Source organism: Pelobates fuscus, chromosome 12 (genome assembly GCF_036172605.1).
Source record: "Pelobates fuscus isolate aPelFus1 chromosome 12, aPelFus1.pri, whole genome shotgun sequence".
NCBI lineage: Eukaryota > Metazoa > Chordata > Amphibia > Anura > Pelobatidae > Pelobates > Pelobates fuscus.
In genome coordinates, this window is record NC_086328.1 from 136,958,317 (window position 1) to 136,974,484 (window position 16,168).

General features: G+C 45.5%; 1 protein-coding gene across 1 annotated transcript in view; it reads left to right on the plus strand.

The window, feature by feature from the left end:
* TKFC (triokinase and FMN cyclase) overlaps positions 1-16,168 on the plus strand; it is a 28,251-nt gene continuing 12,083 nt past the window's right edge. Inside the window, exons 1-5 of the mRNA XM_063437900.1 lie at positions 1-499; positions 1,027-1,068; positions 1,265-1,454; positions 3,122-3,232; positions 3,606-3,787. Of these exons, the coding sequence (XP_063293970.1) occupies positions 1,063-1,068; positions 1,265-1,454; positions 3,122-3,232; positions 3,606-3,787 (489 nt within the window). The 5' untranslated portion in view covers positions 1-499; positions 1,027-1,062. The remainder of the gene's footprint in view (positions 500-1,026; positions 1,069-1,264; positions 1,455-3,121; positions 3,233-3,605; positions 3,788-16,168) is intronic.

The following is a 16,168-nucleotide window of genomic DNA, read 5'->3' on the forward strand; positions in this document are numbered from 1 at the left end:
CTGCACAGTGCGGTGAATTGGAAATCAAATTGCAAAATTCAGTTTAAATTAACCAAGCTGTGCCTATAACTGGTTTCATCTATTTAAGTCTGATTTTTGTTTTTGATTTCTCAGTTTGCTACAGTTCACTATTCGGTAAATAAACTCTGCATTATGCAATAAATGGCAATATAACTTTTATTCCGCATCTTGGTGGGTTCATTTTAATCAGTTGTTTCTGTGTTTGTTTTGGATTGAATAAAAGGTTGTTCCGTAGTAATATTTCCGACTTGGTGTGTGTCTTGTACTCTGGCGTTGCTGCAGCATACTGATCAGATTTAGTTTATCTTGCAGTTTATAAACTACCCACAATTCTATTTAATTCATGCCACCTCTGGGATCCTCATCACATGATCAGCCTTTCACACAGAGTGTAAAGTCCCCAAAGCCACGTCTGTTGGGCAGCAGCAGTCCCCTGCATTAACAGCCAGCCGTGGATTTGTGAGCCTCCTATTTCTGTGTAAGTCCTGTGTCTACATGGTCTTTCCCACAGCAGATGCCCGTCTAGAAGAATTCTCCCTGTGCTCCTAGTTACGGGTCTGGTTGTTTACCCATGCAATGCTGCGTTGTGGTTATCCTATCACTCAGCACGTTGTGTTGTAAGCCCTTTATTCATTACTTCTTGTGTCTTTAAATAAAAATATATAATCTGCATAGGTGCATTTAAAGAGACACCCTTGCATCACTGAATGTCTAGTATCCCGTACATCTGATACCTTCATTCTCTTTTCACTGCTATTTGCTCTATGTTGCACTGTTAATCTAGTATCACTGCATCCTCTGAGCCATTATCTCACTGGCTGTCATGTACTCTAGCTCTTTCTCCATGTTATGTGGGTTTTAACTCGGAGGGTGCTGGTCTGGAACAATGCACTGCTCTTGGCTGTGGCACCCAAATGGCTTAAGTTCTCGGTCATGTTTGTGTCAGTGTTCACAAGTCCATTTCAGCTATGTCTCTGCTCAGCTAATTGTCATTCTTCTTTACAGGCTGCGACTACATTGTCTTCTTGATACAATTCCAACATGGAGGTTTGTAGCTCATAGAGATGTTTGTCTCTCAGTCATTGTCCTATAACAGTGCGTGTCCTCTGTCTAATTTCTGCTTTGGTGATTGACGTCTCTTTATATCACTTGCTGCAGTTAGCTCCTGGGTTTTGTCCCATAATAAGGATCATTTCATACATGGTTTAGTAGCAGTAACAAATAAGAGATTTACTATTTCTAGGTTAGCAAGAAACTTCTGAATTCAGTTCCTGGTTGTGTGGATGATGCTCTCCGTGGCCTGATATCTTGTTCTCCGGGGCTACGTGTTCTTCAGGGCCACCGTGTGGTTCTCCGGGCTGATCTAGAAGGAATAAAGGGAAAGGTAGCCCTGCTGTCTGGCGGTGGCTCAGGACATGAGCCAGCACATGCAGGTAACAATCTTGCAAAAGTGTTTAAGAAACACATACTGAGAATGGACAAAATTCCTTACAGTAGTTTTCACGCCAAATAGTGCAGAGAGGGAACCTTTACCATTACCTGATCCCACACACGGGTAGCCCACAACTGAAATGCCGAACTGGTTCTCTCTAGACAAGAAACACAGCATGCCCAGTCTTTTGTGGATCTTGTTAAGGAGGAACTTCTGATATCACTTTTTTTCTAGATTATAATTTGTGATTGATGGTGAAGCTAAATAAATTCCAACAAGCAAGAAACTAAGTGTAGGAAACATATCAGACAGTAGAAGGTCAGTTATTGGTTTTATTTTAAAATATAGAGGTGAGAGGTTTCTAGTGCTATTAGTTAAATGTAGAAGGCAGCTCAAACATCCCAAACCAGAGTCTCTCCAACAAAAAGGTATGTGCGATAAGAAGAGGGAGCAGAGCCTTAAGAAGTTTTCCAGTGTTGGTAAATATGGAATGAGACAAAAAAAAAAACATACAGCAAGTATATAGTGCAGTATGTATGATGTAAATGGATGGAAGAAAAAGAAGAGGAGATACACTTAGAATGTGTAGAGCTACTTTGGTGCGTCTGGGTAGTACAATTCCAACCTGAGGATATATGGTGTATCCCTTGGTCCAGTGATGAAGGAATCTCCAGGGGGAATGCAAAATAAGCAGAAAGCAAGCTCAAATCTAGTGTATTATATTTAGTGTATGAGGTTTAACAAATAATTATATAGAAGAACGCTCACAATGTATGGAGCCTTCTAACGGCTCCCAGTAAACAGCGTAAAGTGGTGCAAGCCTCACTCAAGGATCTTGTAAACTGGCTGAGATTTTCATGATGGTATATGTGAATAAAAACAGAAATACAAATACAGTGCTCACTGTAGTATTCAAAGAATAGTAAATAGTCTGCACTGGTGCAGAGCAAAATAATATATCAAGGAAATAGATGTACAGATTCCAAATGCAAGTCAGGACGGTCCAGGAATGTTGTCAAATTCAATCATTTATTGAAGAGATTCTTACATAAAAATAAGATTTGGTTAAACCTACACACACGCATGTTTCCTAATCCTGTAATTTAATTTCTTCTCTATGTGACATAATGGAAGTTTAAGCCTGTTCCTGAACCACTAATATATAACGTTTTCCATGTCACTGTCTCATCAGTATGTCAGTACACCTGACTACCTTTAAGCCTGCTTATAATATAAAATTGTGCATGCCATTCACCTGTCCCGCATGTAAAGCGAAGTAAAGCCTGAGGACTGCTTTTGGGGCACCAAAAAAAAAATAAGATTTAGAGTGAATAGAACCAGTTGAGTAATAACACTGACTCATTTTACCTGTGACAATTCTTTATCAAAGTGTTATAGGTACCTGGACATACATTGTTTAAATAGTCTCCTTACATGTTTACCAACACCCGAGAACTTCTTAAGGTGCAAGTCCCCCCTCTTATCGCATATTAGTTTTATTTTTCTCACACAAAGAAAATCTATGGGTGTTAAAAAAATTTTTTTAAAGTCATTAACTACTAGAGTAGTTTATATATTGTTTAAGGAGTTAAATATGTGGACAGATATTTGTAAAGTCTATACCATAATACAGCATCACTTTCTCCTGTCTCTTATTTTGCTTTGCAGGGTATGTCGGTCCTGGCATGCTCACGGGAGCTATCGCTGGTCCTGTCTTTACTTCTCCCCCAGTTGGCAGCATTGTGGCAGCAATTCGAGCTGTGGCATACGCAGGGGCAGGTATACACACCAGTAACCCACAACCCATTCTATTCTAATCTATAAAAGATAATGAATTGCACTGAATGAAAATAAAGGATTCACATTGAATAGAACCTGTTATCAATCTGTATTTCACCTATATCCAAATTAGCTAATGTCATGAAAGCATCATATTTTCCAATTATTACCGACTCGTCTCGACATCCTAATGGGTTTTGCTTTATTGAAGTTGCATGTTTCTGTGTAAGCAGAACGTTCGCATAAAACTAGACTGCCTCATTCAGTATGTCTTTCATCTTTTCTCTTGCTTGTTCTGCTCTTTATATAAGTAGTTTACCATTGTATTTCTCTCGTTCTCTTTATCACGGACTCATTCTGCCTCTCTGGACAGCGGGTGTTCTGTTGATAGTAAAGAATTACACAGGTGACCGTTTAAACTTTGGGCTGGCTTTGGAGAGGGCACGAAGAGAAGGGGTGGAGGTGGAAATGGCCGTGATTGGAGATGACTGTGCATTCACCTCGCCCAGGAAAGCAGGTCGACGTGGAATCTGCGGGACTGTGTTAATTCATAAGGTAATCGATAAACAGATATTTGCATATTTGTAAAGTCAGCTCAATGTGTCAGCTGATCACTCTCAGTAAATGAATGCAATCCTGTGCATGAAAATGTGCGCATAATTGACATTAGCCAGTCTGTAACACTTGTTCTGGGCTGCCTAATGATGCCCCACTGATGCTGCCATAGAGGTTTAAGTCCATATGTGCTACGTTTCGTAGCAAATTGCTGTGCATTAGGACTCCAGGCACCATCGTCATTTCAAATCACTGAAGTGCTTGTGGTGCTTGGAGTAACCACAAACAACAAGTATGGTAAGATTGAGCAAATATATCGAATGGGGGATCCCAGCCAAGGAAGACATTAAATATATTGATCTGAGAAAAGGGGCGTTCTCACTCCTTCTATAATTTAATGATTAACTAAACTGCAGTGCTTTAAAAGCCACCGGTCACAACCTGTTCCGTTCTGTGCAGAAGTCTGGCCTTGGCTTCCGGTATCCAGTACTTTTATTTATTTTTTTACAATTCTTGTTTAGTTTTTCTTGTTTTTTTTCTGGTTTTCTATTCTATGTCTGGTTTTCTTTATGCTGGGTTTTCTGGGTTCATTCCTTTATTCCGTTCCTGGAATTCCCAGTCTCCTGGATTCCTTTAAATGTTTGTTTTTGTTGCCACACCTGTTCCTTTGCCTTAAATCCTTTTTGTTTCAGTCTGTTCCTGCAAGCAGTGGTTTCATTTCCTCTGCTCCTTTCTTTGCAGGTAAGTACTGTGTGTGCTTTATTGTTGTACTTTTAGTCATGCATATCTAGGCAGTTAAGACCCACCATAATTGGAGTACTTTGGCGCAGTGGTGGGCTGTATACATCTTGGCCATTTATTTATGTCTAAATCTTCAATGTTTATTACATATTGTCAGGATCGGGACAGGGATCCAACACGCAAAGTACAAACAGGTACAGGGTACGTATACCGGACCTTAGAATGGCCGGACTAACGTACAGAGAGTATAGAGAATGGTCAGAGACAAGCCGAGGTCGAGGGAACAAGAGGACAGGTAAGCGAGTAACAAGCCGGGTCAAGGATAACAGAGGTAAACAGAGTAAGTCAAACAAGCCGGGTCGGAACCAAAAGGATAACTGAAAAACACCAGAGCACTGTGTGACTAGACAGGCTAGAACCACGACAGGGCAATGAGCAACAGGGCGAAGTATGTTTAAATACCCTGGCTAGAGAGGATAGACACGCCTCCGACGAGTCCTGATTGGTCTCCAACGGATGGAGTGACAGGTCGTTCCGGATTGGCGTCATGACGTCGGTCTCCGGACACCATGCTACATAAGGAAGTGACTCCCTCGCGGCCGGCGTTTATGTGACCGGGTCGACCGCGAGGAACAGAAGAAACATGGCGTCCGGACGGATAAACGTCTAAGTCTCTACCTCTCTCGGAGGTAGAGACCTCAGGTACCCTGACAGTACCCCCCTCTCAGATACGCCCACCGGGCGGAAGGAACCGGGACGAGATGGGAAGCGGGAGTGATACGCCCTGCGGAGACGAGGGGCATGAACCTCCTCTTGAGGTACCCAACTCCTCTCCTCAGGACCATATCCCTTCCAATCGACCAGATATTGAACCTTCCCCCGTGAGATTCGAGAATCAATAATAGAGTTAACCTCATACTCCTCCTGACCCTCCACCTGAACAGAGCGAGGAGGGGCTGTTGTGGAGGAAAATCTGTTGCATATAAGTGGTTTCAGCAATGAAACATGAAACGAGTTAGGGATGCGTAAGGTAGTAGGAAGAGCTAGACGGTACGCAACTGGATTGATTCGAGTCAGCACCCTGTAAGGACCAATATAACGGGGAGCGAACTTCATAGAGGGCACTTTTAAACGGATGTTCCTTGTGCTCAACCATACCCTATCACCTGGAACAAAGACCGGAGCCGCCCTTCTACGTTTATCAGCGTGTTTCTTAACCAGCATAGAGTTGTGCATAAGGATTTGTCGAGTTTGGTCCCACAACTTCCTCAAATTGGCCACATGAACATCAACCGACGGCACCCCCTGGGAAGGAGAAGCCGAAGGAAGAATAGACGGATGAAAGCCATAATTCATGAAGAAGGGGCTAGAATGAGTAGAATCGCAAACGAGATTGTTGTGTGCAAACTCCGCCCAAGGAATCAAACCGACCCAATCGTCCTGGTGTTCGGAAACAAAACATCGTAAATATTGTTCAATTTTCTGGTTGGTACGTTCAGCAGCTCCGTTAGACTGAGGATGATAGGCAGAAGAAAAGTTCAACTTGATACCTAGTTGTGAACAGAAGGCCCTCCAAAATCGGGAAATAAATTGGGAGCCTCTGTCAGATACAATTTGGGAGGGTATCCCATGTAGGCGAAAAATTTCCCTAGCGAATATCTCTGCCAATTCGGGAGAAGAGGGTAGTTTAGGCAGCGGAATGAAGTGAGCCATCTTAGTGAATCTGTCAACCACGGTGAGAATAACAGTCTGTTTTTTAGAGATAGGTAGATCGACAATAAAGTCCATGGCCAAGCAGGACCATGGTTTCTCTGGAACCTCTAAGGGATGCAGGAATCCACATGGGAGTGTATGGGGTTGTTTGGTTTTAGTACAAAAATCACATGCAGCGATGAAATCTTTAGTATCTCTACGTAAAGCAGGCCACCAGAAGTCTTTGGAGATCAAAGCAAATGTTTTGCGAATACCAGGATGTCCCGCCATCTTGCTGTTATGGAGACACTGCAACAGTTCCAGTTGAAGAGCAGGAGGAACGAAATGTCGACCCGCAGGAGTCTGTTTAGGTGCTAGATGTTGCAGCTTAATGATCTCGGCCAGTAACGGGGAGTGAATCCTGAGATTCGTATTAGCAACAATATTGCATTTCGGAACTATAGAAGAAAGAACCGGTTCCGGTATAGTAGAGGGTTCATATTGGCAAGATAAAGCATCGGCTTTAGAGTTCTTAGAACCAGGTCTGTAAGTCAGCACATAATTGAAGTGAGTCAGGAATAAGGACCAACGCGCTTGCCTAGAAGACAGACGCTTGGCCTCCCCAATATAGGACAAGTTTTTGTGGTCCGTCAAAATAGTAATAGGGTGTAAGGTCCCCTCCAATAAATGTCTCCACTCCTTTTAAGGCTTTAATGACCGCTAACAGTTCCCTGTCTCCAATGTCATATCTGCTGTCAGGACCAGAAAGTTTCTTGGAAAAAAAACCACACGGGTGTAGTGGTTTATCCACCCCTAACCTTTGTGACAGAACCGCACCTACTCCTGTCTCAGAGGCATCGACCTCGAGTAGAAACGGCAAAGTCGTATCAGGATGGACTAAAATTGGAGCAGAAGCAAAAAGTTCTTTGAGATTCTTGAAAGCAACGAGAGCTTCAGTAGACCACGTCTTAGTATCCGCCCCCTGTTTGGTCATATTGGTAATGGGCGCAATAATAGACGAGTAGCCCTTAATGAAGCGCCTATAATAATTGGAGAAACCAATAAACCTCTGAATAGCCTTGAGTCCCTTAGGCAATGGCCAATCTAGAATAGACTGGAGTTTGTCAGGATCCATCTTAAAGCCCTCCCCAGAAATCACGTATCCCAGAAAGTCTATCTGGGTCTGGTCAAAACTGCATTTCTCCAACTTACAGTATAAACCGTGTTGCAGAAGTTTGTGTAACACCTTTCTGACTTGTCTATGGTGAGTCTCAATCTCTCTAGAGTGTATGAGTATGTCATCCAGGTAGACAATAACACAATCATGTTGGAATTCCCTAAGAACTTCGTTAATCAAATCTTGAAAAACTGCAGGTGCGTTACAAAGACCAAAGGGCATGACCGTGTACTCATAATGACCATAGCGGGTATTAAACGCTGTCTTCCACTCGTGACCTTGCTGAATTCTCACCAAGTTATATGCCCCTCTGAGATCCAACTTGGTGAAAATTTTAGAATCCTTTAGCCGGTCAAAGAGCTCGGTAATCAGGGGAATAGGATAGGCATTTCTGATGGTTATTTTATTCAAACCTCGGTAATCGATGCAAGGTCTGAGTGAACCATCCTTCTTTTTAACAAAAAAAAATCCAGCCCCGGCAGGAGAGGAAGATCTCCTAATGAATCCCTTGTCTAAATTCTCCTGAATATACTCCTCTAAAACAGCATTCTCTTTAGTGGATAGAGGGTATACATGACCCCTGGGCGGCATGGTACCAGGCAATAGATTAATTTTACAATCAAATGTCCTGTGTGGGGGTAGCGTATCAGCTTTCTTTTTGTCGAACACTGCTTTTAAGTCCAGGTATAGAGAAGGTATCTGTATCCCCTTAGACTGGGTAGAACTGTCTGGTGTGTTAATTACAGCCAATGGGGATACCCTGCGTAAACACCTCTCCTGACAACCCTGACCCCATGAGAGTATCTCCTCTAACTCCCAATCGATAATAGGATTATGTCTCCTTAACCATGGGTACCCCAGAACTATGGGAACCGAAGGAGACGAAATGAGCATAAGTGACAAGTTCTCCTCGTGTAAGATACCAACAGTTAGGTTAATAGGTATAGTCTCACGCGAGATAACAAGCTCGAGTAGCGGTCTACTATCTATGGCCTCAACGGCCAAAGGTATCTTTCTTAACTGGGATGGGATAGTGTGTTTAGTAGCAAAGGCTTGGTCGATAAAATTCTCAGCAGCACCGGAATCTATCAAGGCCATGGTCTTTAGCACTCCCTTCTCCCACGTTAAAGAAACTGGTAACAGCAACCTGTGATTTTTATAATTATGAGTAGAGGACAAAATAGAAACACCCAAGGCCTGTCCTCTAGAGAAACTTAGGTGCGGGCGTTTCCCGAGCGAATAGGACAATTCAGGCGCAAGTGACCTCTGACTCCACAATACATACATAATCCCTCCCTTCTCCTGTACTGTCTCTCCTCCTCTGAAAGGCGAGTATTGCCTATCTGCATAGGTTCAGGAAACAGTGAGGTATTGGAATCAGGACTTTGAAATGCGGGTGCTAACTTAAAGGTAGGTCTAAGGTTCCTCTCTCGAGTGTTCTGTCTCTCTCTTAAACGCTCATCGATGCGAGAAATGAACGAAATTAAGTCCTGTAAATTCTCAGGGAGCTCCCTAGTAGCAACTTCGTCAAGGATAACATCTGATAACCCGTTCAAAAATACATCTATATAAGCCTGCTCATTCCACTTGACTTCTGCCGCCAGAGACCTGAACTCTAGTGCATAATCCACAAGTGTTCGGTTCTCCTGTCTCAGGCGCAACAGTAATCTGGCTGCATTGACCTTCCTACCAGGCGGGTCAAAAGTTCTTCTAAAGGCAGCTACAAAGGCATTATAATTATATACCAACGGGTTCTCATTCTCCCATAATGGGTTGGACCATCTCAGAGCTTTCTCAATGAGTAAGGTGATAATAAATCCAACCTTTGCCCTATCGGTAGGATAGGAGCGAGGTTGCAATTCAAAGTGAATACTGATCTGGTTTAAAAAACCACGACACTTCTCAGGTGAACCACCATAACGTACTGGTGGGGTAATACGGGAAGAGGCACCTACAGTGGCTACCTCCAGGCCTGAACTTACAGAGGAAATTGGAGTAGTACGCGTCTCCTCTGGTGGGTTATTAGCGCGAGATAATAACGCCTGTAGTGCTAAGGCCATTTGGTCCATTCTGTGTTCCATGGCGTCAAACCTGGAATCAGAGGGACAAACCTGACTGTTTGTACCTGCAGGATCCATTGGCCCTGTCGTAATGTCAGGATCGGGACAGGGATCCAACACGCAAAGTACAAACAGGTACAGGGTACGTATACCGGACCTTAGAATGGCCGGACTAACGTACAGAGAGTATAGAGAATGGTCAGAGACAAGCCGAGGTCGAGGGAACAAGAGGACAGGTAAGCGAGTAACAAGCCGGGTCAAGGATAACAGAGGTAAACAGAGTAAGTCAAACAAGCCGGGTCGGAACCAAAAGGATAACTGAAAAACACCAGAGCACTGTGTGACTAGACAGGCTAGAACCACGACAGGGCAATGAGCAACAGGGCGAAGTATGTTTAAATACCCTGGCTAGAGAGGATAGACACGCCTCCGACGAGTCCTGATTGGTCTCCAACGGATGGAGTGACAGGTCGTTCCGGATTGGCGTCATGACGTCGGTCTCCGGACACCATGCTACATAAGGAAGTGACTCCCTCGCGGCCGGCGTTTATGTGACCGGGTCGACCGCGAGGAACAGAAGAAACATGGCGTCCGGACGGATAAACGTCTAAGTCTCTACCTCTCTCGGAGGTAGAGACCTCAGGTACCCTGACAGTACCCCCCTCTCAGATACGCCCACCGGGCGGAAGGAACCGGGACGAGATGGGAAGCGGGAGTGATACGCCCTGCGGAGACGAGGGGCATGAACCTCCTCTTGAGGTACCCAACTCCTCTCCTCAGGACCATATCCCTTCCAATCGACCAGATATTGAACCTTCCCCCGTGAGATTCCATGCTACATAAGGAAGTGACTCCCTCGCGGCCGGCGTTTATGTGACCGGGTCGACCGCGAGGAACAGAAGAAACATGGCGTCCGGACGGATAAATGTCTAAGTCTCTACCTGTCAGGATTCACGCCTGGACCTCCAGACTGCCAGACGGGGTCACCCTTTTATTGCCCGAAGAGGGATTTGAACCTGTATACTTGGCAGTTCTGAACCTGCTCTTTAACCTCTGAGCCATTTCAGGACTTGGGATAACTCCTGTTTTATCTTGTATTGCCTGCAGCACTAAGGGGCTGGACTTCACCTGGCTCAGACCTGTCGATCACTCTCCAGCTGAACCTGATATACTAATCATCAGGGTATAAGACACTGCTCCTCCCTAAGGGCAGTGTCAGTTCAATGACTCTGGTTAGAGAGTTGCTACTCCACGTACTAAGTATACGCCTGACCTTGGATTGTGACTCGTATCTCCTGAATTCTGGCATCCTTTGACCTTGGCTTGTTACTCGTATCTCCTGAATTCTGGCATCCTTTGACCTTGGCTTGTTACTCGTATCCCCTGATTTCCGGCACCCTCTGACCATTGGCTTACCTACGACTACTCTCCTGGATATCCTTGTCTGTACTGCGACTACAAGCATTTACCTGCACAGCCCCCGTGCACAGATTCACAGGCCAGGTGAGTTCTACCTTGACCACCTTGGCCTGTGTCTAAATGCAAGGGTGAGCTTTTATCTCTGCATGTTGGACTCCCAGCAAGGTAAGCCTGACATATTGAACTGACCCTTATGGAGTCCACAGAGATAATGCTCACCTCCCTTGCTCAGCAAGTGTCCAGCCTGAACCAGACTGTTTCGGAACTGCAGCAAGAACTTTTATCTCTTAAAGGCACAGTACGCCCAGTTCCAGAACCGTTTGTTGTGATGCCTGACCGCTTTGATGGTTCCCGTACCTCCTTCACAGCATTCAGACTGGATTGTGAACTTCTTTTTGCTCTCAAGCCTAATACTTACAACAGTGACTTTGTCAAGGTCCGTTCGGCCATCAACTTACTTGTCGGACGGATCAAGGAGTGGGCATACCGGAAGCTACAGGAGAAAAGCACTGTCTTGGACAGTTGGGAGTCATTTATGTCCGCAATGGACTCTCAGAGCTCTACCTCCAGGAAAGCTACTCCCAAGCCTGCTCCATCTAACCGCAGATCGCTGTTGCCTAAAGAAAAGGACTCCTACCAAGTCCCCATAAGGTCACAACGCAAACCCTCCTCCAGTAAACCTCCTTGTACCCCTGTTTTCCCTCAAGCTAGCTATGAAACTCCAATGGACATGGAGGAACCGCCTTGTGACCCTGGGTTTCCTCTAGCTAGCTGTGAATCTCCAGTGGACAGGGAGGAACCCATGGAGATATGCTTCGTCCGCTCTAAAACAAGACTGCCATCTAGAGAAAGAGATCGAAGGAGGGCGCGTTGTCTCTGTTTTTATTGTGGTGGAAAAGGGCACTTTATCTCTCACTGCCCTATTCGCCCAACTCGGCCTGAACCTCTTCAAGTGGGTACAATTCAGCTGCACCCTGTTATTCCGGCAACACGACCTAAAAAATGTCAAAGGTGCTGTCGGATATTTCCAAGTTCCGTGATGCAGAAGAGTACCCAGACTACGATGGCTGCTGATGCCAGTGGATCTCAAGACCACAAGAAATCACTACTTCCAGAAAACTCACCTATGGGAAATAGTTCAGATAAAATGGTTTTTGGGACTAAGTTTATTTCCGCCTGCACCAGGTCTCTGAATGGCCCAGACCTTTCTCCACCAGTACCCGACACTGATACCCCAAGGTCCCCGACTGAGGGACTCCACTCTGGATACTTCGATTACAAGGACTTCCTCAGTGATACGGAGTCCGAAGACGAGGAATACAGTTCCCAAAAGGAACCTGTTCACGCCCAGAGTGCGTTCTTAAGGGGAGGGTACTGTCAGGATTCACGCCTGGACCTCCAGACTGCCAGACGGGGTCGCCCTTTTATTGCCCGAAGAGGGATTTGAACCTGTATACTTGGCAGTTCTGAACCTGCTCTTTAACCTCTGAGCCATTTCAGGACTTGGGATAACTCCTGTTTTATCTTGTATTGCCTGCAGCACTAAGGGGCTGGACTTCACCTGGCTCAGACCTGTCGATCACTCTCCAGCTGAACCTGATATACTAATCATCAGGGTATAAGACACTGCTCCTCCCTAAGGGCAGTGTCAGTTCAATGACTCTGGTTAGAGAGTTGCTACTCCACGTACTAAGTATACGCCTGACCTTGGATTGTGACTCGTATCTCCTGAATTCTGGCATCCTTTGACCTTGGCTTGTTACTCGTATCTCCTGAATTCTGGCATCCTTTGACCTTGGCTTGTTACTCGTATCCCCTGATTTCCGGCACCCTCTGACCATTGGCTTACCTACGACTACTCTCCTGGATATCCTTGTCTGTACTGCGACTACAAGCATTTACCTGCACAGCCCCCGTGCACAGATTCACAGGCCAGGTGAGTTCTACCTTGACCACCTTGGCCTGTGTCTAAATGCAAGGGTGAGCTTTTATCTCTGCATGTTGGACTCCCAGCAAGGTAAGCCTGACACTACCTCTCTCGGAGGTAGAGACCTCAGGTACCCTGACACATATACAGTACTTAGTTATATCTTCTCTTGTTTTGCCTCATATCTCGTCTTGTTTTATTTTGTTTTCCCAGTTCATGTACAGTCCTGTCCTTCCCTGTTCATGTTACCCTCATGTATTGTGTACATGTTCTGCTATCTATCCTTCTCCGGTTCTGGTTCTAGTCTTGTCTTGTTTTCTTGTTTGGTGCCTATTCTAATCTTACCTTGTTTCTAGTACTGAATACTTATCTGCTTAATATCCTGGTTCCTGGCATCCGCTTAAGCTGCATCAGGGTTCTGGTATGTGGCCACACAAACGCTGGTGCTCATCACCAGGGGGTGTGTGGTTACCCTGCACCAGACACTGTTTGTCCATTTCCACGCTGTGACGCCTATCATCATTGTTGCGGACCGTTTCGCTCACAAGGGGATAACAACCGTTTAGGCGATAATCCCCTTTCCAGACAGACCAGCAGCTACTGCAATCACCAACCTCCCGAACTCCAAACTGCACGTATTCACCAACTCTAGAACAAGAGACACACGAACCCTGGAAGCAGCCGAACAGGAAAAGCAATACGAACAGCTTACACTCCTGGCAATTGGCATACAGTCAAATTCCCCCCAAGAATGAGACAACACTTCACTTTGAGGGTTAAGCAGGAACTCTCTGATTTATTCACACCACTGTCTTATAAAGGATTCTCCCATGCAAGGGAGGGATTTACAACAATTACACATTTTTAGTTCCACAGTGTTAGTGCTGAACACCGCTGGCCTTTCGGGACTTAAAATGGCCGCTGCCACGTGTTCGGCAAATGAACAAAGGCCACCCAGCGTTCATCAATTAAGCTGCGGTTAACCGCAGCTTCTGGGCGGTCAATTGGCGGCACACTCCAGGTCCCCCGTTCGGTAGTTGGAATCTACCGAACACCCCGGCAGAAAGGCACGAATAAGCCTTTCTGCAGGGAAAATAAACGGTTTAACCTGCAGAGCCATAGTCCAAAGGGAGCAGGCGAGCAACCAGGCTTCTCCAGTTCACAGTCTCGAGGTTGGTTTCGCCACAATCATCATCAGGCACAGAGGGGTCTTGGTCTTCGGACCGCCACCCATGACAGAACCATTATTCTTAAATGTTATTTGATAAGATTGTTTGTTTTTCCTTTCCTGTCGCATTTTTTTTTTTTTTTTTTTATTTCTTTATTTTTGGAGTACTTAAACAGGTAACACGTGCATATGAGGTACCCCAAAGGCAATCCTCTTGCAATACAATAACATTCAATACAATAGGGTATATAACAAGACATACACAGTACATTTTTATGTTTTTTGTTTAAATAGAGTACGTGGAGGTGCTATGTTTTCGACAAGTTCATTCAGGCTCCTTATCACATAAGGTCATGGAAAGTTGATTACCTCCGTTGATCGCATTGGTTCTAGCTTACACCTATCTTGGTGCATAAGTCTACCTAATGGTCTCTCTTGTCTATGTTTTACTGTACGGATTCTAGGTAGGGCGAGAGCAGGATGATTCATCATGTGCTGTATGCATATCTGATATGTCAAAGGTGGTCACGGGGGTTATCTTGGTGTGTTGATATGCGCAGGTATACACATACATCCGCACTTAAGTTTAAATATAATAGGGTTACTATCTCAGTAGCTTCGCACATTTTGCTTGACAGAGGGTATGCAGATCATTTAAAGCACTCATCACACATGCTCTATTAGCATAGGCAATTCTAAAGAGTGGCCTGTGAGAAGGCCAGTAAAGTGGGGGGGAGTAAGAGGGGGAGGAGTGGGATTGGGGGTGGGTATAGGGTACATCCGGCCCAGGGCGAGCCGCCCGGGCGGGCCTCGTCTGTCGAGTCGTAGAGTATATAGGTCTGGTCAGTCACTGTAGTGTCAACGGTTGGTGTAATCTTCCCATGGTTCCCAGATTTTGATGAAAAGTGGGTAGGTATCCCTAACTTGGGCAGTCAGTCTATCCATGAGGTGGGCCTCCTTGACATTTCGGATAACATCGGTCAGTTGAGGCAAGTCCATTTGTAGCCAGTGTTGAGCCATGGCTCTTCTGGCGGCCAGCGTAAGTTTATTGAGCAATTTCTGTTCTTTACTGGGTAAATTGTCAATGGGTCGGGCTATTAAGAAAGCCCAAGGATCTGGTCTGATTGGTTTGTTTATTACCGTCGTCAGCAGTTGGGCTATGTCTTCCCAGTAGGTCGTTACTTTGGGGCAGGTCCACCACATGTGTATGTATGTTCCTTTCTCCCCGCAGCCCCTCCAGCATGTGTCGGTGGTTGTTTTACCCATGCGGAATAGTTTAACTGGTGTGGTATACCACCTCATGAGTGTTTTGTAGCACTGTTCTTGGTGAATTACACCATGTTGTCGATGCCTCCCATATATCCTGCCATTCACCACCCTCCAGTGTTTGCTGTAGATCGTTTTCCCATTGCGTGACATATGTGGGAGTGTATGTTTTGTCTGATGGGGCGCTAAGCTGGGTGTAGAGGCGGGTGATGAGGCCGGTACGTGGTCCTTCTGCTGCGCAAAGGGCTTCATAAAAGGTGGGCTTAGTGTGTGCTGCTGTCCTAACTTGCGCGCTTCCTGCAAAGTCCCGAAGCTGCATGTAGCGAAAATAATCTTTGGTAGTCAGCGGGGCCAGTGTCTTGAGATCCTCAAAAGATCTGATTGAACCATTTTGATACAATTGGTAGTATCTCTGGATGCCCGTGTTTTCTATGTCTTTGAAATCTCTGGCTGTTAAGCCCGGTGGGAACGCTTTGTTGCGTAGGTACGGTGTGAGCGGCGAGGTGGGGTGAGTGAGGGCATATTTGTGGGCAGCATAATCCCAGATCCTGATGGAGTTTAGGATTGCTGGGCATGTTGTGGATATTGGCGGTCTATCTTGTCTTGGAACCCATATCCAGTACTGCGGGAGGTCGGAACCCATGAGTAGTGTTTCTAAGTCAACCCATCTGTGAATGTCGGGTGGTGAGTGCCATTCTATTATTTGCGCCAGTTGTGCTGACAGGTAGTAGGCATGAAGGTTGGGGAGGCCCAGGCCCCCTCTGCTTTTGGGTGTGTACAGTGTTTGTCTCGCTATCCTGTGCCTCTTCCCGGCCCAGACGAAGTCGTCTATTGCCGTTTGTAGTGGCTTGAGATCGCTTTTAGTGACCTTCGTCGGAAGTGCCTGGAAGAGGAACAGGAGGCGGGGTAGTAAGTTCATTTTTACGCTGTG